Consider the following 24,138-nt stretch of genomic DNA (forward strand, 5'->3'; position numbering starts at 1 on the left):
TGATGCTGATGTGCAGTGTTTGGCTGATGGCCAAAAAGCTTAATTTTGGTTTCATCAGACCATTGAACTTTCTTCCAGCTGACTTCAAAGTCTCCCACATGCTTTCTGGCAAACTCTAGCTGAGATTTTCATGTGAGTTTTCTTATTTCAACAGTGTCTTTCTGTTTGCCACACTCCCATAAAGCTACGACTGGTGGAGTACCCGAGTAATAGTTGTTCTATGCGCAGTCTTTCCCATCTCAGCCACTGAAGCTTGTCGAGTTGTTACAGGTCTCTTGGTAGCCTCCCTCACTAGTCCCTCTGCATGGTCATTCAGTTTTTGCAGATGGCCTGCTCTAGGCAGATTTACAACTGTACCATGTTCTTTCCATTTCCTGATGATTATACTCCAAAGGATATTCAGTGACTTGGAAATCTTCTTGTATCCATCTCATGAGTTGTGCTTTTTGATAACCTTTTTGTTGAGTTGCTTAGAGTGTTCTTTTGTCTTCATGGTGTAGTTTTTACCAGGATACTGACTCCCAGCAGTTGACTCCAGATACAGGTATGCATTACTACAATAAATTGAAACACCTTGACTGTGCACAGATCTCCAAAAACAATCTCCATTTAACTAATTATGTGACTTCTAAAACCAATTGGCTGCAGCAGTGATGATTTGGTATGTCATATTAAAGTGGGGGTTGTGAATACTTGTGCAGTCAATTATTTTGTGTTTTATACTTGTAATTAATTTGGATCACTTTGTAGAGATCTGTTTTCACTTTGACACAAAAGATTTTGTTTTTCTATTGATTAGTGCCAAAAGAAGCAATTGAATCCGTTGTAGTTCAGTGTAAAACAATAAAACATGAATACTTACAAGAGGGTGAATTTTTTAGGCACTCATTGTGCACAATTAAAGGCCCATGTCTAAGATATTGTTGGCCTATCCACTGAAGCAGATGAGCGAATGGATCTTAGATTAATCATCCATTTAAATAAGTGCTCAACCTAACTGTTCCTGCTGAACAATACTGCTGTCCAGCAAGAAAAAGAAAACAATACTCTCAGAAGGAGTTTCTGTTCACTTCTAACCTGCCTATGGAAAAGATATTCAGTGCATTTGGCCTACCATGTTTGTGCTGACCATGATGTTGATTTAAAACAGGTTCTCGATCTAGGGTCCACAGACCCCTTGGTCACTGGTAGGGGTCTATGACGTAAAGACTTGGAACCCCGATCTAAAGTAATCTTATTTGTCTAAGTGCCTGTTAAATGCTACTTGCATATTTGCTTAAACCTCCCCCCCCCCCCCCCACCCCACCCCAGCAGTGTTTATCAAATATTTAACTCTGGTGGAAAAAATAAACTTGCCTCTCATCTCTTGTAAACTTTCCCTTTCTCATTTTCAAGCTGCTCCATTTAGTATTTGACATTTCCATTCTGCAGTAAAAGTTTCTAACAGCCTACCCTCTCCGTGCCTTATATTTTTGGGTGCTTTTTTATTAGATTGCCTTTCAGCCTCTGCTCCAGAGAAAACAAGCTGAGTTTGTCCAACTTCTCCTAGCCAATCCAGGTAATACCCTGGTGAAACTTTCCAAGCCTCCAGGTAGTATTGTAACCAGAACTGTACACTGTACACAATACTCCAAATGTGGCCCAAACAATATTTTATACAGCAGCAACATGATTTGCCATTTTCATACTGAATGTTCCAACCGATGAAGGAAAGCACACCATATGCCTGTTATACAATTGTAGCTCACCAAGTTGGTCAGCATCCATGGAGGGGAATAAGCAGTCAGTGTTTTGGGCTGAGACCCTTCATCAGGAAGGTTCTGTTTCACCTATCACCCTCTAGCTTGTACTGCTTCCCATCAGCTTATTATGGCTCTTCTTCACCCCCCCCCCCCCAGTTGTGAAGAAGGGTCTCACCCTGAAACGATGACTATTTATTTATTTCCATCGATGCTGCCTGACCTGCTGAGTTTCTCCAGCATTTTGTGTCTGTTTTCAACATGGAGTTTCTAATGTCTGGTCCTGATTGTCTATCTTCCTGGCTCTGTTAGTCTTCTTTGAAAGTAATCCACCTGGAGGGTAGAGCAGGAAGGAGTTATCAGGAAATATTTGGGATTTATGTCATTCTTTGGTAGCATTCCAAAGCATTTAATACCAAACGGTTCTCAAATGTAGTCAATGATATAGGTTAAGTTGACAAGCATAATGCATGCAGCACAGTTCCACAAATAATAGTATGGCCTTAACGTTTTATTTAAATTGAATTGACTTAATTTCCATCCTTCGTACACCTGAGTAAAAATCTTTGCATTATGTCTCTGTCTAAATGTGCAATGCACAATCTGTAGTAGTTTATGATAAATATTATGTACAACAGGATAGTCAGTATAACATAGAAGTACAGTTGTGTCACCATGAATTAATCAGTCTGATGGCCTGGTGAAAGAAGTTGTCCCGGAGCCTGTTGGTCCTGGCTTTTATGCTGTGGTATCGTTTCCCAGATGGTAGCAGCTGGAATGGTTTGTGGTTGGGGTTACTCGGGTCTCCAGTGATCCTTCGGGCCCTTTTTACACACCTGTCTGTGTAAATATCCAGAATTGTGGGAAGTTCACATCTACAGATGCGCTGGGCTGGCCTCACCACTCTCTTGCATGTCGTTACATCCAGCTCCTTTGTGTTTGTGACGTTGAAGGAGAGGTTGCTTTCTTGACACCACCATGTCAGGGTGATGACTTCTCTGTGGGCTGCCTCATTATTATTTGAGATTAGGCCAATCACTGTAGTGTCGTTAGCAAATGTAATTAGCAGATTGGAGCTGTAGATGATGACATAATCATGGGTATACAGAGAGTAAAGAAGAGGTTTAGTATACAGCCCTGAGGGGCAACTGTGTTGAGGGTCAGATGGGCAGAGGTGAGGAAGTTCACTCTTATCACCTGCCGGTGATCTGACAGGAAGTACAGGATCCAGCTACACAGGTAGGGTGAAGGCTGAGGCTTCTGAGCTGCTTGTGAATGATTTTTGTTATTGATGGGAAGCTCAGCTTGAATCTTGCTCTTATTGTAGCGCCTACTCTAGAATCTATTGCATTCACCCGATAACCTAATTGATACCTGGGTATACCATTCTTCCAATAATGAAGCATTCCCTTCTTCTGATAGCCCAGGTTCCATGATCATATTTTTAATGGCCCTGTAGCTTTCTTCATAAGAATACTAGATGAGGAGAGTATTAACATATGAGGAATGTTTAATGTCTCTGGACCAGTATTTGCTGGAGTTTAGAAGTATGAGGGGAGGATCTCATTAAAACCTCTTAAATATTGAAAGGCCTGGATAGAGTAGATGTGGAGAGAATGTTTCCTATAGTGGTAGAGTGCATAGCCTCAGAATAAAAGGACATTCATTTAGAAGAAAGATGAGGAATATCTTTCGCCAGAGGGTGATGAATCTGTGGAATTCACTGCCACAGATGACAATAGAGGCCAAATCATCATTTATAGGATTCTTGATTAGCAAAGGTGTAAAAGGTTATGCAGAGAAGGTAGGATGTGATAATCAGCCATGATGGAATGGTGGAGCAGATTTAATGTGTTGAGTTGCCTAATTCTGCTATGATGTCTTGTGGATAAACATTGCTTGAGCAGGTATTTTGAGTTCACAGTTGTGCAAAAAGCAGGAGCATTTGATTACAAAGTAATAATCACAGATTGAGCAGATAGCTAGAAACTTTTTCCCAGGGTGACGATGGCTGATATAAGGAGGAAAGTATGTGCAAGTCTCTCTGAACAAAGTGGTGGGCCCTTGGAATGCCCTGCCCTGGGGTGGTGGTAGAGGCAGATATTTTAAGAGCATTTAAGAAACTTTTTTTTAAAGAAAAGCGAATGGTTGATAGAAAAACGGAGGCTATGTCGGAGGGAAGGGTTAGATTGATTGTGGCTGTACTGTTCTATGTTCTTCTAGGTTTAGACAGGTGACGTATTATGTTAGGTCATGGGGCCAGATGGCATGGCAACAGTCCCTCTTGTCCGCTCAATCTTTGTTGACTTTCAACTACCCACTTGCGTTAATCCGAATTTTTATTTTTTCATTCTCAGCTCCCTCTTGATTCTACCACTTGTCTATCTGTTGGGGACAAGTCACGGCTAGTTAACCTACAAACCCTCACAGCTGTGGGATGCGTGGGGCGGGGGGGGAGAGGATGCTTTTACAGGGCGAGTGTGCAAACACCACATGGACAATACCAAAGCCTGGACTGAACTCTGGTCCACATTCAAGCCTGTGAAGCAGCAGCTGTACTAGATTTGCTACTATGCCATTATTCCCCATGAAAAAATATTTTTAGTTTTTTATTTTTTAATGTCAGTATTCACAGGGATCTGGGTATTCCTTGTGCATGAAATGCAGTAAACTAACAGCAATTTTTTTTTTTTAGGTAGTCTTGAGCTCCTCGTGACAATTTCCTTACCCCTCTGTTTTCTTTTTGCAGCTTAGGAATATTTTTGCTGGCCCCATGTATCTTGTTTGCACAGTGAAATTCCACACTAGAACTGATTGATGTGATAGCACCTTGAAATTGCTCACTGCACTTCTTACTAAAAAGTAAGTAATGGCAAGGTCCTAACACGTGGTGTCCATTTTCAAAGTAATTTTACATAAAACTTGTATTCCGTTTGAATTGTATGACATGGAACAATGTGACTTTGCAGTGCAAATAGAGTATCTGGCAGGTTTTATCAGACTCTTTATGCTGGGTAAATATTTTGAGGAAGAAGGAAAAGGTTCATTTAGTTGTACAGTACAGTAGTGGTCACCAACCTTTTTAAGCCCAAGATCCCCTACCTCGGCCTTAGTGAAAGGCAAGATCAACCCCAGATCGATTAGTTACACGCATGCGCACCGGGGCAGAAAAGACCAGAAGTAAAACCCTGCAACCTGGAAGCAGAAATAATGTATAAACACCAGGGGTATCCGCCCTTTTTTGCACCGTGGACCAGTTTAATTTTGACAATATTCTTACGGACTGGCCGACAGGGGGTGGGGGGGGGTGGTGGTGGTTGTTAAACACGACCGGAATATAGCGATACTCGAAGCAGGTTCCTCATGTCCAGTCTATTCCACAATTTAATTTTCGTGGCTCTCGGCGCTTAACTTCTGTCCCGCACTGCCTACGTTTTTTCCGCTGAAAAATCTCAGTGGGTTTGTCTTTAAGTGCAGGGTGCTCGGACTCAGGGTACTGAAAGTTTTGAGTGCTTCATTGCCTCATTAGACAGCCTCCCCTCCAGGCCCGAACTTCAGCCTCCCGCCCGCCCACTGCCAGCCGCCTTGGCCAGGTGTGGCTGGTCATGGGTGGTGTGAGAGGACAAGGTCAGGGTTGGAGGTCCCCGTGCTGGGGTCGCGGCAGTCGCAGTCCGGAGTGAGGAGTGCAATGGTACGCCAGGACGCATGCCCACCCCCCGGTAGGATCTATCGGCTGACAAAAGTTTGTTTCAGTAGATCGCAGCGAGGTAGCTGCTCTGATACTTACGGAACGCTGAGCCTGAATTAGGTTGTCTGCGAATATTTTAGCACCAGGTTCACCACGAACATTCGGTGTGCTAAGCAGGTTTAGAGGGGACACCCACCTGTCTGCGCTCCAGGCCAGTAGCAACGGCACTTCCCGCCGGCTGCGTGAGACCAACCAGTGATCCCTGACACGAGGGTATCACTGCGTTTAGGCGGGTGATGTCTAAGTTCGCGTGCGTTCAAGTTCAACAGTGGGCGTAACAGGGAATGAGGAAAGGTGCAGCTGACTCATATGGTTTCCTTGCGGCCCAGTGGTTGGGGACCACTGAATTACACTGTGTAGTCCGGGGCAGCTACATGCATGCGCACTGGGCAGAAAGAACGGAACTAAAACCCCGCAACCCGGAAACAATCTTTCAACAATATTTGTGTTTTTTTTTTTGGGATCTACTGGGAAAGTCTCAAAGATCAACCCGTCGATTGTGATCGACGGGGGTGGCGACCACAACAGTACAGAAACAGAACCTGTAGTCATTCTCCTTTATACTAACCAAGTGCCCATCTTGCTTCTGCTGACCAAGTACCCTTAGAAAGTGATGAGCGTAGATTGAGTGGCTAGCCAGAGACTGTTTTTCTCCCCTAGAGCGGAAATGGCATATATGAGCGGGGCATAATTTTAAAGTGCTTTCCTTTTCATCCTTGAATCCCATTTACTAGCACTTGGCCTGTAGCCTATAATGTTATAATTCAATGTTCATACAGCTCTTTCTTAACTGTAAGAGAACCTACCTCCACAACAATTTCAGGCAGTGTTCCAGACTTTTGGTTCAAAGCAGTTCTTCCTTGGATTCGTTCCAAACTCGTACTCCATACCATAGATGTACCCAAGGCCAGAGGGCATACATCTGTCATGTGAAAAGTTACTTGCTATCTCTGCCTCCTCACTGTGTATACGTGTCCTTAGTTAACCTCCTCTGCTTCAAGATAAATGGACCTCTACTATCACACCCTATAATTGAATTTTTCCATTATAGGCAACATCTTAGTGAATCTTCTCTGCACCCTCTCCAGTGCAATCACATCCTTTCTTATACTATGGCTGTCAGCAATGCATGCAATATCTTAGCAGAGGCCTAATTGTTATTTTATAAACTTGTACTAGGAAATCACTGTTATTATTTCATGCTGAGCTAATAAACATAAGCATCCTATTTGCTATTTTTACTTCCTATCTACCAAGATCCCTCTTCTTCAATGCTTCTTCAGTTCCTACCGTTTATGGTATTTGTTCTACCCTTTGTCTCCCTCTCCCCAAAATGCATCATGCCACTTGGCAGGATTAAATTTGATCTGCCACCATTTTGCTAAACTTGCCACCTGGTTAATATTCTGTACCCTAAGACAACCCTGTCATCAAAAGCAGCAACATCAAGTTCTGCTATTTACAAACTTTTTGTAATTTTACTTGAGTCATTAGTGTATACAATATGTGTATAATACAGCTCAGGACTCAGCACCAGTCCCTCTGGTATATTGGTGGTCACAGGCTTTCAATCACAGGAGCAATACTCTACCATCATCCTCTGTTACTGACTACCTTGCCCATTTTTCAATCCAATTATTTTCATAATTTTTACTAAAGCAGAAAATACATTTTGGCATTTATCAGAAGGCAAGAAATCTGAGCTTTATGTACAAGGCTTCAGTTTACTGAAATGTTCCTTTACTTGAACACTCGCAAAAGCAAGAATGTGTTGGAACTTATGAGTGGAATTTGGCTGAAAGTTTCAGCTTTCCTTTTAATCCTTAACATTTGGAGTGTATTTTTCTTGAAAATAGGCCTGGTGTGCCTGAAGTACAATTAATACACTTGTGCAGTTTCAGATGCAGATGACAGATCAAATTTATTATGTCTTGACTTGGATGATGTGGAATTTCTTGTGCTGTAGCTGCAGTACAGTGCAAAGATATAATTACTGTAAATCAGAAATAAAAATGTGGAAATAATGAGGTACCTTTAGTGGACAGTTCAGAAATCTGATGGCAGAGAGGAAAGAAGCTGTTTCTGAATTGTTGAGAAGCTGCTACATCTCCTTTCAGATGGTTGTAATGAGGAGTGGGCATATCCTGGATTGAGAGGGTCCTAATTAATGGATGCCACCTTTGTGAGGCACTGCCTCTTAGTGGTGGCAAGGGTAGTACCTGGGTTTTGTCTTCTTGAATTACTTGGAGAATTGTCATGAGCAGTTGTTTCTAATTATACTGTTTTGGTTTACTTTGTAGTAAGAGGCAAGTATAATGAGCAACATCACTTAAAGCTAATTTATATTGTCATAACAAAGAGTTAAGAAGTAAGAGTTTTGCAACATTTATTTGGTGTTGGTAAAAGAATCTTGGTCCTGCTTGAGTTTTTGATAGAATTGCTGTAGCCAGAGAAGGTGAATCTTTGAAATTGATTGTCATCAGAGGCTATGGAGGCCAAGTAATTGAGTATATTCAAAGTGGAGGTTGATAGCTTCTTGATTTGTAAGGGTAGCAAAGGTCAGTGGGAGGAGGCAGGAGAAAAGGGTCGAGAGAAATAATAAATCAGCTACAATGGAATGGAGGAGCAGACTCAATGAACCAAATGGCCTCATTCTGTTTCATTGTCTTCTGGTCTAATGAAAGGTGTGATTCAGTCAATGTGTCTGAAGGCACTTGAGACAGCCAGAGCTTGTGGCTTCTTCTGTTATTGCTCATTGCTATGGATCAAGTCGAAAAGACCTGATAGAGCATCTCAATCAGTTCAATGCCCTTGAATGAGTGTCAGTTAACACGATAACCAATGTCATACATAATCAACTGTGTAGGGACACCACAGGTAATCAATGTCCTGATTTTTAAAAAATGCAAACAATTAATCTTTCAGGGCCCATATTTAACATTTTATTTGGGAGACAACACTTTCACACAGTTGGCATTGCTGCAAACCCCACAGAGCGAAATATTCAATCATGGCTAAAACAACAAAGAATGTTTAATAATGGCACAGTTCACGCAGAGCAGTGTGGAACTCACTGTTGCCAAGTTAACCTTGTTATTACTTTGAGTGTCACTAATAATCAGAAACTCAAATGGACCAACTGTATAACTGGCTACAAATGCGTAAATGAAGCTGAATCTGCTGTAGCAAGGGACACCAGAGCCTCAAGATTCTGCAGATGCTGGAAACCTGATGCAGCACACACAATCGGGCAGTATCTGTGTAGTGAAATGAACTATCGACATTTTAGCCTAAAAAATGTCAATTGTCTATTTCCATCTGTAGATGCCGCTTGATTTGCTGAGTTGCTCCATTTTGTATGTGTTAACCCAGGCTTCTGGCATCACTAAGTGTAAGTCAGGATGTTCATGGAATAATCTCCATTTGCCTAGATGAATACAACTCCAGTCACATCCTGGAAGCTGAACTTCATCCAGGACAATTGGAATGCCACTCAACACTTTAGCAGTCACTCCTGCTGCAGTTAGTGCTCGGTCGTTTAAATGCAAGGAAGGTTGCTCAATTTCCAGATGAAGTTGGGGAGGGTAATAAATACATCCTTGCCATGGACATTGTGATCTCAAACAATGAACAGAAATCTGGCAGCAGGATTGGCTGCTAGACTGGCAAATATTGCTTTACCTATTTCTGAAGGCAAGCCAATCATGGAATTAAAATAATAGAACTTAGAACATATGAAATAGGAGCAGATCTGGGCCATCTGGTCTATTGAGCCTGCTCTGCCGTTAAGTAAGTTCGTAGCTAATCTGGCCGTGCACTGAGAACAACCAATTTGTCTTCTCCTCATAAACCTTAATTCCCCTGCAAAGCAAACAATCTATCTAATTGTGTCTTAAATATTTAATGAGATGGCCTCTAATGCATCCCTGGACAGAGAATTCCAAAGCTTCACTACTCTCTGGGGGAAAGCAATTTCTCCTCATCTCCTTCCTGAATCTTGAGGCTATATCCCCTAGTTTTAGTCTCATTCACCAAATTTTGACAGTATTCTCACATCTAATTCTCTTTGCACTTCATTCCATCATCTCTAATTGATTAACTTCAAATAGTGGAAGCATGCATCTATCTTCCCTCCCCTTTCTAGTCATCAGAACCTACACGTGTGCCTTTCTGTCTTCAAGCATCTGTTGCTCTAATCTTTCTGGTCATGGTAGAAGAGCATAAAGAATATGAAGATGAAAATCTAGTCATTTGGTATCGTGTGTTTTGGCTCAGATGATTCTGTAGTTTAAACATCTAACATCTAGTGAATCGCTCGCCATGTGGCCTCCGGCTATGACAGGAGAGATCTCAGCTTGTTAAATTTCGTGGCCAAATGTTGTGACTCAGTTGGCAGAACCTATTGAATGTGTTATCTTTTAGACTACTGAATATTTTGAGGTGAGTTCTCTCCACATCACTTCAGAGTTCATTCATTGTCCATGGTGGATGACCTATTAAGTTAGATTGGAACAAAAAGAAATTAACAGGTTGTACAACAGTTAGGGGGCAAAAGTTTAAGGGTAACACGAGGTTTACTCAGAGTGGTAGCTGTGTGGAACGAGCTTCCAGTAGAAGTGGTAGAGGCAGGTTCGGTATTGTCATTTAAAATAAAATTGGAAAGGTATATGGACAGGAAAGGAATGGAGGGTTATGGGCTGAGTGCGGGCCAGTGGGACGAGGTGAGAGTAAGCATTCGACACGGACTAGAAGGGCCGAGATGGCCTGTTTCCGTGCTGTAGTTGTTATATGGTTATATGAGTGGCTGATATTTATGTACCATCCATTTCATAAATTGCTAAAAAAAAAATCAAGACTAGGAAGTTTTGTTCTTGTATTATAGACAAGCAAACACTGGCCATCAGTAGAAAAGGCCAAATATGGGATTGTCAGTGAATGGGGAATTGGGGTTGCAGTTAATGGATTTTGTTACACTATTTATTATCAGCCAACTAGAAAGATCCATTTTTGACTGCCTTCTGTATTCCTCATCCTTTTTGCCTGCTTTCAGTTCTGCTGACAGCAGTGGTTCTGCTGTCATCATGGCGAGCTTGCTAAACATTGAATCTTGATGCCAATGCTGAAATTGCCCTATGGAATGGCTAAGTGCTTACTTAGTGGAAGCAATTTTTCGGCATTTGAGTTGTCAGTTTTATTATTTTCTGTGTGGTAATATGGTATTTACCATGCAGAATTCTTGATAGTATACTAAACTGTTCCAGAATGAAGACTTGGCTGAGGACATTCTTGAGATGGAGACTATTTGTACAGCTTCCTACTGAGAATAACAGCCTGAATAAATGTGGCCTCTGGGTTGTGGAGCTGCCTTTATGCTGCTATCCTTTGTCTACCCTCCACTTCTTTCTACTAGCAGCACCTTGTGCTCTGTTTGCCTTTTGCTCATTTCTCAACAAAACAATACTCTGAAGACTGCCTACTGTGTGCCCATTTTTGTCTGGCTCGTAAACATTCTCAATCAGATTGCAGGCCTCCCCACCTGCCACACCAGTTTTGTTAATTTGGACTATAGTACTAATAATAATCTTTATTTATATACATTAAGGTGTAGGCTTGAAGTGCTTTACATTGTAAAGATCAATATAGTCATAAAAATGAGACACAATTATAAATCATAAGTAAAGACAAGCATTATATATAATAAAATGTAACCAAAAACCAAATTATATAAATATAATCAATAGACATTAAGTAATCCAACTTTTTCTAAAAAGTAGGTTTTTGGAAGTGTTTTGAAACATTCCACAATATTAGCTTGGCGTATCTCAGTCGTTACAAGCTTTCAAGATTTTTGTATGCTTGGCTCTAGGAATACTAAGCAAACCGATATTTGCAACTCTAAGATTATGATTCAGGACATAAGGGGAGAGACACTCCAAAATATATAGAGGAGCTAGATTACTCGAGCCTTGTACACAGTTAGGAGTATTTTAAAATTTGTCCTAAAGCAGACAGGCACCCAGTGTAATGATGCCAAAAGTGGTGAAATGTGCTCAAGTTTTCTTTTTTGTTTAAGATTCTGGCTGCTGCATTTTGAACAAGCTGCAGCTGATTCTATCTTTCGTAGGCAATCCTGAAAAGAGTGTATTACAGTAATCTAATCAGCAAGAAACAAAAAAACTTGTATCAATTTTTCTGCAAATTGATGTTATAAGAAATAAAGCTCGAGTCAATAATAACATCTGAATTTTTTTACTTCTGGCTCGATTTGTAAGGCCAGATGATCAAATTCATTTCTGAGATTCACACAACTTTTTATTGTTACCAATAACTGGAATTTTTGGGTTTTTTCCCCCTCATTTAGGTTAAGGATATTCAAACTCTACCATTCTGTAATGCTAGTAAGACACCAGACCAGAGGGTTTAGAGCCTTGTGGTCATCTGGTATAATGGACAAAAACAGTTGACAAATAGACAAATACAATACTGAAAAATTGTAGGAAACACAACGTTGAATGGTTTTCGTAGCCGGTTGCAGTTGAACACTGATGAGTTGTTCTGATGCTGAAGCTGATTTCTGATGTTTGGTTAAGAGGTCTGTACTCCAATGTTGCACTTCTTGGACTGGCATCAAATCATAGAACGTAGAACAGTATAGGCCCTTGAGCCCACAATGTTGTGCCGACCCTTAAACCCTGCCTCCCATATAACCTCCCACCTTAATTTCCTCCATATATCTGTCTAGTAGTCTCTTAAATTTCACTGATGTATTTGCCTCCACCACTGACTCAGGCAGTGCTTTTCACGCACCAACCACTCTCTGAGTGAAAAACCTTCCTCTAATATCCCCCTTGAACTTCTCTCCCCTTACCTTAAAGCCATGCCCTCTTGTATTGAGCAGTGTGCCTTGGGGAAGAGATGCTGGTTGTCCACTCCATCTATTCCTCTTAATATCTTGTACACCTCTATCATGTCTCCTCTCATCCTTCTCTCCAAAGAGTAAAGCCCTAGCTCCCTTAATCTCTGATCATAATCCATACTCTCTAAACCAGACAGCATCCTGGTAAATCTACTCTGCACCCTTTCCAATGCTTCCACATCCTTCCTATAGTGAGGCAACTAGAACTGGACACAGTACTCCAAGTGTGGCCTAACCAGAGTTTTATAGAGCTGCATCATTACCTTGCGACTCTTAAACTCTCTCCCTGGACTTATGAAAGCTAACACCCCATAAGCTTTCTTAACTACCCTATCTACCTGTGAGGCAACTTTCATGGATCTGTGGACGTGTACCCCAAGATCCCTCTGCTCCTCCACACTACCAAGTATCCTGCCATTTACTTTGTACTCTGCCTTGGAGTTTGTCCTTTCAAAGTGTACCACCTCACACTTCTCCGGGTTGAACTCCATTTGCCACTTCTCAGTCCACTTCTGTATCTTATCAATGTCTCTCTGCAATCTTCGGCAATCCTCTACACTATCCACAACACCACCAACCTTTTTGTTGTCTGTAAACTTGCCAACCCACCTTTCTACCCTCACATCCAGGTGGTTAATAAATCAGTTTGAATGACAATGAACCTTCTATAAAACATTGATTCCGCCACAAGTGGAGTTTTGTATATACGTCAAGGGTTCTGAAAAATCTAGACAGACGGAGAGAGCACTTTTTTTTGCCAGTTATAAAGAGACTTGATACTTTTTTTGCAAAGCACGTGGTTAATGGTTAAGGCTTAGAATGTGAGGGTGTTGATGGAGGCAGATTCAATTCTAGCATTCATGAGGAATGTGGCTCAATGTATGAAAGGAAAGAATTTTGAGGATTATAATGAAAAGATGAGAGAATGGGACTGGCTCAGTTTTTCCTGGACTTGACAGATGTCTGTAACCACTCTTGATTTGGTAAAATTCAGTAGTAATACATTGTGAGGGGGAAATCAAGGTTCCTGTTGCATTCTCTCAAAAAAAATAGCGGATTATCCTGGATATCAATTACTCGGGCTGTACGAAGACTTATACTTTAGTATGATTCATAACAGCCACTTGCTTTGCATTTGCAGAATTCCAGTGATATGCCGGAGACCATTACAAGTCGAGATGCAGCCAGATTTCCCATCATTGCCAGCTGCACACTGTTTGGCCTTTATCTTTTTTTCAAAGTAAGTTTGCTTTGTATATATTTTCTTTCTGTGTGCTCACCCCCAGATTTGAGACTTTATTTTCTTAAAAAGTATATATTTTGGTTGTCAATACAGTATTTCTTATCCACATTGTCGTAGGGGCTGCTGCTATACTTCATTAAATAATTCAAAGTTCTAAGTAAATTTATTCTCAAAGTACATATGTCACCATATATAACCCAGAGATTGACTTTCTTGTGGGCATACTCAATAAATCCAATAACCAAAATAGAATCAATGAAAAACAGGCGATAGCCAGTGTGGAAAAGATGACAAACTGTGCAAATACAAAAAGAAAGGGGGGAAAATAGCAATGATAAATAAGTAATAAATATTGAGAACATGAGATGAAGGGTCCTTGAATGTGAGTCCATAGGTTGTGGGAACAGTTCAGTGATGGGGTGAGTGAAGTTATCTTATCTGGTTCAAGAGGCTGATGGTTGAGGGGAAATAACTTCTGTGTCTTTTGTTTTCAGATATTTTCTCAAGAATACATCAATTTGCTCCTTTCCATGTACTTTTTCATACTTGGTATATTGGCTTTGTCTCACACTTTAAGGTATGACATTCTTTCATTGGAAAAAAGTTCTTATATTCTTTAATTTGGAAAGAAAACTTGAAGAAACCTTTTTTTAAAATTTTTTTTTAAAGTTGTGGGTATTCAATTTAACCATGCTAAATGAATGTGCTGTATGTACAGTATATTAAAAATCCCTTTGACTTAACTAGCATATTAGGGAAACCTAACAATAACTGGTGAACAGATCTACTGGTCTTATGATCTGAGTACCACAGCCTTGAGGTTTAGAGGCTTGTGTGCCTCAGTGACCTGGAAACTACGTTGGTTGGAGTCAGGGCTTTATGCTTTGGCTCTTGGTAGGGTCACCCATGCCACACAGGTCAAGCAAAGGGTAGAAGCCAGACTTGGAGTAGTCCACCGGTCCTCCAAGTTTGAAGGTTCAGCTCAGGGCTAACTCTGACTGCTAAGTGCCAGCAGGTGAAACGGGAGTAGGTAAGCATGATCTGATAGATTGTGTTGAATTTAGTTTTATTTTTAGAAATTGGGTAGGTAAGCAACATCTGAGAACTAATTTCTTAATGTTGGACATGTCACATTAACCTGCCAAATCATTGGGGTGAGCCTCTTTAGATGTGTTTTGTAAATCTTAGCATATTCATTGTTCACAGAAACACTTTCTAAAAGGGGAATCTAAGACTGGTGTGCTATTTTAAGACCATAAGATACAGAAGCAAAATTAGGCCATTTGGACCATTGAGTCTGCTCCACCATCAAGATGATGGCTGATTAGTACTCATTTCATGATCATCATGTTAAAATTGTCTCCTCACAAATGGTGAATCTGAAAGCGTATAATAACGTGCTGGAATATATCCATTAAAATAAATCTTCAAATTTGGAAACAGTTCCAATGTTCACCAATTAAGCTATTGAAAATAAGTGTACGGTAATTATGGCACATTTCCTTGCAGCTAATGACAGATTATTTATAGACTAATCCTGCAGTAATAGCATTTGCACAGGAAATGGCTGAATGGAATGCTGTTACTGTATGCATTCATCAATTCGCTGTGTAGTTCACTGATTAGCTAAAGTTAAGATGTAAATGTTAACTAAGGTAAAGGAGTGAGCCATTTTTAGTTCCTGAAAACATTGTCAAGCTACTTAGTTATTTTCAGCAGTGAATTCCTTGGTGGATTACTGCCTGATTAAGTACTTCTCGAGATTTGTCTATTCAGTAACGAGACTTCAATATATTGTGCCATCTACTTCATTAGAATTTCTGCACAATTTATGGACTTGTTTACTGGAAGTCTGTATTTTTGGGAGTAACTTCTGAGATCTTTTCAGATTAACTCTTCATTTTAAAGGATTGGCACAGTAGTGCAGTGGTTAGGACAATGCTTTACAGTACCAGCAACCCGGGTTCAATTCCAACTGCTGCCTTTAGAGTTTGTATGTTCTCCTCATGATCGCTTGGGTTTCCTGTGGTGCTCTGGTTTCCTCCCACAATCTAAAGATGTACCAATTAGTAGTTAATTGGTCATTTTAAGTTGTCCCATAATTAGGCTAGGGTTAAATCAGGGCTTGGTGGATGGGAAAGCTCGTAGGGCTGGAAGGGCTTATTCCATTCTGTATCGCAATAAAATTTTTAAAAATAATAAAATTTAAAAATAAAAGCTCAAAAAGCTGGATGTACTGAGCAGATTAATCATCATCTACCAAGGGAAATGGGCAGTCATTGTTTTGGCTGGAAACTATTGACTTTAATATATTTTAGTAAAAAGTTGTATTGATGGAATAACTAAAAACACATCCAGCTGGTGTTGTTTTGAGTTTTCTGTCATTATGGGCACTGAGTCAAATCCTTAGTCCTCTTAACTAAATTTACTAACAGCATATCAACTGTTGTCTAGTTAACTGGAAGAACGAATTAAAGGATCTCAGTGACCCATCCTTGTTGCTATATCTCTGCCAACATCTAGCTGTAACAAAGTAAAGGCAAAAGGCTGATTTGGGGGGGGGGGGGGTTGCTTCTTGCTCCTGATCTTGAACAATGCATTTTACCACAACATTTTGGTACTTGAATTGCTATCTCAATCCTTATCTTGCAAAAGGACGTGCCCCCAATTTACCCCCGTTCGCCTAGGGTGAACCGCCGTCGCCCCACCAATAGTGCAATACTTCAGTGTGAATACGGGTAATGCCCTCACAGTACATGCTCACAATACAAATATCAGACAATACACCAAAGGCGAGTAAATAATTGCAACTTTATAGTTATTTCTTAGTGATGGGTTAGTAGAAACAGATAACCTAAAGGCGCCAAATCAGTAAGTTTATCAGTTTGTGCACATAATATTTTAATACATTGGAGCTCACGCCTCCGGTTCCATCCACAACGACGTTCCGAGCCTTCAGCCACCATCGGAACCAGCGACGTGTCCAGTTTCCGCCACTCTGGAACCGCTGTCCGCTCCTCACGTCCGTACTTCTCGCTCGTCTCCCGAAAAAGACCGCAAACTCCCGCTCAGCTCACACATACAAGATAGCATAACAATTTTCCATTGATTAGTTCCCCCCCTTATCTGCAGTTATAACCCAAACATTCCAGGTACAGAAACCCATTACAGCATTAAGTAATATTACAGAGAAGCCATTTCATTATAATGATACAGAGAAGCCATTTTGTTAGCCTGCACAGTTAATACCACAGTTACTGGTACTGAGAGCCCTACATTCTCTCCCTTCCCCCCCCCCCCCCACCAAATTTAGTCATGCCCTCATGACACTCAGGTAATTTGCCAACCCTTCCTGCAAAGCACAAAGCCCAACCCAAGAGAAAGCAGTGACATAACTCCCCAAAACAGTGGAGATCACACCTTATTCCCCAGGTGCTACATAGGCCAACCTATCTGTGGGGGTATCTACTTCTCTGAGATCTGCGCACTCCCTCTTCTAACTCCTCCACCTCGGACACTACAGGAGACTCATGGAAACTGAGACGAACCCCCCCCCCCCCCCCCCCCCGCGAGCAGTCACCCAAACCCCTCTGCGCCTCGGAACCCTCCATCTCTTGCTGGGCCCCACATCCTCCTCTCCAACGCCCTTTGATGCTCCTGATGGCCCATCACTAGCCCCCCCTTACCCCGTCTAATCCAGTGGGGGAAGGGCCAGGAGCCTCCTCCTCCATCACAGGGGCATTAGCGAACGGCAGCATGCACCAATCGTCTCAAGTCATCATCCTCATGAGTCAGTATCGCTCACAGGCTGGGCCCAGGCTCGTCTCTCCCGGTGTGGGCTCTTCCTCCACCCTCCGTGGACGCAAAGTCCTAGTATTAGGTGCAGCTGGCACCTCGGGCTCCCACTCGTACATCTCACCCCAGAGGCAACAGATGATTCCGATGGAGAATCTTGACGGGCCCCTTCCCATCCTTGGGCTGCACTTGGAAGACCGGTAAGTTGCGCAACTGACTCTACCACACAAGGCATGTCTGATCAGCGATCAGCCAGCTTGTGTTTCCCAGACAATCCCAAATTCCTTATGAGGACTCAGTCTCCCAGCAGGAGTTGGGAGAACTTCACCTTCTGGTCATACCACTTCTTATTTCCCTGATTCTGCTTGGCGGCTGCCTCCCCAGCCAACTCATAAGCCCTTTGAAGCTCTCTCTTCATGTCAGCCACATACTTCAAGTAAGGCTTCGGTGATACTTTACCTGCGGCTGTCCTGAAACGGAGGTCAATGGGCAACCTTGCCTTGCACCGGAACATCAGATGATAGGGCAAATACCCAGTAGCGTCATTATGTGTACAGTTGTAACAGTGAACCAGATGTCCAATATGTTGACTCCATCGACTCTTTTTGCTGATCTCCAGAGTCCCAAGCATGTCTAGCAGGGTCCGATTAAACCTCTCAGGTAGGGGATGGCCCTATGGATAATAGGGCGTGGTCCTCGATTTCTCAATTTCCAGTATATCCAGTAACTCATAGATGAGCCTGCTCTCAAAGTCCTGTCTCTGGTCACTATGTACCTGCCAGTGAAGGCCATAATGCACAATATACTTCTCCCATAGCACTTTTGCCACCGTAATTGTCCTCTGATCCTTGGTGGGGAACACTTGAGCATACCTGGTGTAATGGTCTGTGATGACCAAGACATTCGCCGTGTTGCTGGTATTGGGTTCTATGGCCAGGAAATCCATACACACTAGATCCAAAGGCCCCACACTCTGCAAGTGCGACAATGAAGCAGCCTGCACAGGCAGCGTCTTCCGGCGTATGCAACGTATACAGGACTTACAGTACTCGTCGACCTCCAACCTCATTCGGAGCCAATAAAACCAGTTCTTGAGTAACCCATAGGTCTTCTCCACCCCCAAGTGTCCAGAGTCATCATACAGTGACTTCATCACAACCCTCCGATACTTCAGGCAGGACCAGCTGCCAACACCAAGATCGGTCAGTGGGTGACATTACCCAGTATAACATTTGGTTCTTCAACTTCAACCGAGGCCATTCTCTCAGTAACAGAGACACTGAGCTGTGTTGTGTCTTCTCCACCTGGGCCACGTCCCCCTTCTTAACTGCCAAATAGTGCCAATGCCAGGGTCATCTCGCTGAGCAGCTGCAACTTCCCCAGGACTCAACTCTGGCAGCTGTGGGGTCTACAGAGCAGTCATGTCACAGTAAACTAGGGGTAGGGCGTCACCGGACACCCCCCAATGGGTCCACTGCACGATCTGGCCTCTCCTTTTCCTCGGCCTGCGCGGTGATAGCAAACTGACACATGGCCTTCACCCCGGATGTAGGAATGCTCTCCCACTCCTCGTCCCCCTCCATGTCCTCATGCCTCCGTTGGGACAGAGCGTCCGCATTGACATTCCGGCTTTTTGGCCAGTACTTCAGGCTAAAATCATATACAGACTACCGGTGGCATCCAGTTTCGCCGAGGTCAGGATGTAGTTAAGTGGGTTGTTGTCCGTCCGCACCTCAAACTTGGCCCCGTAGAGATAGTCACTTAGCTTATTCACCACCGCCCATTTCAACGCCAGAAACTCCAACTTGTGGGTGGAATAGTTCCTCTCAAAGGGTGAAAAACTCCGGCTGACAAATGCTACCGGCCTCAGCCCGGCGCCCTGATTCTGATACAAGATGGCCCCTAACTCCTCCTGACTGGCATCAGTGTGTAGCACATAGGGCAATTGGATGTCCGCAAAAGCCAGCACCTCCTTCAGTGACTGAAAAGCCGCTTCACATTGGTCATCCCATCTCTGTCCGAAGGGCTCTGCCGAGTTCAGATATTCTCCAGCATCCTGTCCTCTCCTCCCTTTCCCTTTCTATCCCAGAGGGGGGTAGCCACACAGAAGCTGGTTCAAGGGATGGCTCACCTTGGCGTAGCCTTTCATGAATCTCTGGTAGTATTCACAGAACCCATGAATGAGCACAGAGTGCTCATAGTCTGGGGCCTTGGCCAGTTGGTCACTGCTTCGATCTTAGTCGGGTCTGTAGCTACTCCATTCTGCGAGATTATATGTCCAACACAGCTAACACGCCTGGCAAAATTGGCACTTGGCCAGGGTAAGTTTTAACCCTTCATCTTTCAGCCGGTTGAGCACCTTCATTAGCCTCACTTCATGATCTTCCAAGGTGGATCCAAATACTATCAGGTCGTCCAAATATACCAGCACTTCAAGCAGGTTCATATTCCCCACAGTCTTCTCCATGACGCTCTGGAAGGTGGCAGGGGCCCCTGATATGCCCTGGGACATCCCTTCGAACTGGTAAAATCCCAGAAGGCATATAAAGGCCATCTTCTCCTTATCCGCCTCACTCATCGGAATCTGGTAATATCCACTTGAAATCCAACACTCTGAACCACTTCGCCCCACTCAGACAGGCCAGCGCGTCTTCGACCCTGGGGACCATATACTGGTCAGGGATGGTGCGCCTATTCAGGGTCCTATAGTCCACACACATATATGAATCTTCCCGATTTCTTCCTGGCCACAACTATCGGGGACACATAAGAGCTGCGGGACTCCGAAATGATCCCAGCTTCCATCAACTTGCACAAATGCTGCCGCATATCCTCCACGTCTGCAGGAGCCAGTCGCCACGACCTTTCTCGAAATGGGGTGTCTTCAGTCACCTGGATGGTGTGGCGAGTGCTCCTGGAACAGCCCACGTCAAACTCATCTAGGGGATAAAACATCTTCCAGCTTCAACATCTTCTCCACCATCCTCCGCTTCCAACTCTCCGGCACAGGTGAGGCCCCAAAGTTAAACGCCCCAGCAGTCAACTTATCCTTGTTTTCCAATGGTTCTCTCCCCGCGAGCCTCACGGGGGGTACTATGCATCACCGTCACCGGGAACAAATGCGCCAGGGGCATCCCTCGTTTAAAAGTGATCTCCCGTTGAGTGGTGTTCCTGATGTTCACCACCACCTAGCGTGCCTGTACCACTGAGAGCTTCTGCAGCTCAGGTCTCACCAGCACCCCAGATGGGAATCTCGATTCCCTCTCGAGATCCTCTGGGGTGTCCACTAAAAAGGCTTCACCCTCAGGCACCCCGGACTATCTGGGGATCCCCATCACTCTCACTACTTCCCCAGGTCGTACCACCCTGGGCTTCGACTGGGCACACCATACAGTTCCTCTTTCCAATGCCCTGTCCCGCCCCATGTGACCACACACCTCCTTAAAGGCAGCTTGAAACACTGGGTGCACTGACAGGGTCTCCAAAAAGTCCTCACCCACCTTCTCCTTGCAGACCCCCAGAAGTCTCTGCACAATTGGGGTGTTGGTCCCTAATCAGAATTGATAAACCTCCAGTCGCAACTGGGTCCGGGCAAACCAGCACAAAGGCCTCATGAGCCTCAAACACTCCCACCTCAGCCTCTAGGAACTCCAGCCTCACGGACAAATAACCATCGTATGAGTAATCACCAGCACCGATGCCCCAAATTTCCAGGGCATCAAGGGTAAGAGCGACAAATACTGATTGAGCGACCAGTACAGTAGTGTGACCTGCGACCGACCCAGTGTCGAGTATGGCTTTTACATCTATTCCCTCTCTGGATTGACACACTGGATCGTGGTCCCACCAATCCTTCTGGGATAGGGTCTTTTCCTCTAGGGGTCCTGTGGCATATTGCTGGGAACATGTTTTTCCAGAGACTCCAGGCCGTTCTCTCACTGGGTCTCCTCTAAGTTTCCTGACCCCCCCCCTCCCCAACTGCTGGGACACCTGTGGAGTGTCCCTCCGAGGGGCTCCCGGCCGGTCACATTCCTGTCTGAAGTGACCCTGTTCCCCACAGTTATAAAACACACCTCGTCTCACGGGACCATTCCAGATACAGAAACCCATTACAGCATTAAGTAGCATTACAGAGAAGCTATTTCATTATAGCGATACAGAGAAGCCATTTTGTTAGCCTGAACAGTTAACACCACAGTTATTGGTACTGAGAGCCCTACAACAGCATAACTTTCCCCTCCACATGGTAGAGATGGTGAAATAAGGAATCCAGAGTCTAAACACAGCAGCTGCTGGCAGCCTGAACTTAATGTGCTGGGAATCCTCAGCTGGTCGAGTAGCCTCTGGAAAGTGAAATGAGTGGTTACTGTCGCGTGTTCATCCAAAATATCCAAGACCATTAACCTGCAAGAGCAATTGTTTCTCACTCTGCAGTGGCTGCTTGACTCAAGTATTTCAAAAATTTCACAGCATCTGTCATTGGGGAAGGTGAACTGGAAGAAAGTAGCTGGTGTTCAGCTCCTGACTGGATTTTAACTTTTTAGAAGATTGCTGCTAATGAAAAGCTTTCCTTTTCAAGACCTGTGCTATGTACAGAACATAACACATTGGCATAGCAGTAAGCCTAACTCTTTACAGCGTGTTAAGTTTGGGGTTCTATTCTTGCTGCTCTCTGTAAGGAGTTTGTACATTCTCCCCATGACCGTGGTTTTCACCAGGTGCTCTGGTTTTTAAAGACGTAAGAGTTAGAATTAATAAGTTATGGGCATGCTATGTTGGTGCTGGAAGCACGGCAACACTGGCAGTCTTCCTCCAGCACATCCTCAAACTGTGTTGGTTGTTGACGCAAACAATACATTTCATCTAACAAAGCTAATCTTTAATCTTTATATTTTAACTTTTGTATCTCTGAAGAGCAAAACTAAAGCAATGAGGTGAGAAATGGTCTCACCTGATGGTTCTTTGTACTTAATTTCTTCACCTATTCTTGTTTATGATGTTGGTTTTGTTTAATTGCAAGCGGTTTTGAATGATAGGTTTTAGGTTAATGCCTTACTTTAGGAGAGGAACAGATGGGTTAACAGTTGGATGCTTAAGCAGTGCTGAGAGACTTTTGAAATGCAAAAATATCTGTCAAACTGGATGTAAAAGGCCCAGTAACAACTCAAAAATGAGTTCTGTTTGAGCTGGTTTTTAGTTTCTCATGTCTAAGCCTCCCAAGTTTTGACATTTCTGCTTTAAAAAATCTAACTTCAGGCAACTTATTCTGTCTGTGTAACTCAATACAGTCGGCCCTCCTTATCCGTGGGTTCTGCATGCATGGATTCAACCAACTGCGTGCGGATCAGGAAAACCCGGAAGTTCTCTCTCCAGCACTCGTTGTTTGAGCATTGTTCACCTCGTGTCTCGCTCGTTCGCTACTTGTGTTGTGCGCGAGAGGAAGGAGTTTAAGGCTAGTAAGGGATGGCTGGCTAGCTATGTAAAGCGCTACAGCCTCAAGAACTTAAAGATCCCGGGAGAGTCGGCATCGGCTGATGTCGAGGCGGCATCAGCGTTCCCAGAAGAGCTGCGATGGTTGCGTCTGTACTGAACATGTACAGACTTTTTTTTCTTGTCATTATTCCCTAAGCATTTGCATTGTATTAGGTGTTATAAGTAATCTCGTCATCGTGGCTATCCCTCGAGGTCGAGGATGATGGTCTTCATTCCGTTTCTGTTTGCGTGTATTTGTTTAACATGTACCTGATGTTGCACTCCAAGAAGCACAGGGTAATTCACAAATCAACCAACTGATTCCAGTGGCATGGAAACCATGGCGATTGGAGATGATGGATTTGTTGCAGCCTTCATCTCCCTTCACAGCCGCTGAGTTCGAAGTAACTTCGTCTGCCTGTTCCACCATTGAGGTCTTGGTTGGATTGTTCTTTGTCAGGGACCTCACCCTCGACCTTACCGCCAAGGGTGACCCTACCAGGAGCATAGCTCCAGACGGCATCGCTCTTGGGATCTCAGGACCACAAAGCTTCTCCACCCACGACAAGTTGACAATCCACAGAGAAGCATAAGTAATCTAGAGATGATTTAAAGTATACGGAAGGATGTGCATAGGTTATATGCAAATACTACACCATTTTATATAAGGGACTTGAACATCCGTGTCTTTTGGTATCTGCGGGGGGGTCCTGGAACCAATCCCTCGTGGATAAGGAGGGCTGACTGTATTAACTTAATGTCTATTTGGTACTTTAGATAGGAATTGGGGATTATTCTAACAGAGCTGTAAAAGTCTAATTTTACTCTGACAAAGCTAAATTTAATCAAAATTGTATCCTTGGGCTTGTGATTTGAGAGCTGCTTGAACTGTACAAAAATAACGAACAAATTTTCTTATGGGTGATGTTTGGCTTTTGGCTCTTATTTCATCCCAGCTACGCCAGTTCATGTATACTTGACCACGCAAAATACTGACAAATTGCACCAAACCCTTCTCATTCTCCTTTCACCCTACCCTCCATAGCAGGAAGAAGTCATTATGCTCAATGAAATTTAACAAGTTGAGTATTGTAATCTCCCTTCATTACATGGCTGAATTGCTTTTGTTTTATAATCCTGCTTGACTCAGATCTTCTTCTGCCATGCTCCTAAACTGTGGAATTCGACACCTAAGATGATAAGGGATGCAGACTCAGTTGACACT

General features: G+C 43.3%; 1 protein-coding gene across 2 annotated transcripts in view; it reads left to right on the forward strand.

Moving 5' to 3' along the window:
• Positions 1 to 24,138, forward strand: part of hm13 (histocompatibility (minor) 13) — a 102,306-nt gene that overhangs the window by 9,516 nt on the left and 68,652 nt on the right. For both annotated transcript variants that reach the window (XM_073062094.1, XM_073062095.1), the window contains exons 2-3: positions 13,545 to 13,643; positions 14,141 to 14,223. In XM_073062094.1, coding sequence (XP_072918195.1) covers positions 13,545 to 13,643; positions 14,141 to 14,223 — 182 coding nt within the window. The remainder of the gene's footprint in view (positions 1 to 13,544; positions 13,644 to 14,140; positions 14,224 to 24,138) is intronic.

This window comes from Hemitrygon akajei, chromosome 11, assembly GCF_048418815.1.
Source record: "Hemitrygon akajei chromosome 11, sHemAka1.3, whole genome shotgun sequence".
Taxonomy (NCBI): domain Eukaryota; kingdom Metazoa; phylum Chordata; class Chondrichthyes; order Myliobatiformes; family Dasyatidae; genus Hemitrygon; species Hemitrygon akajei.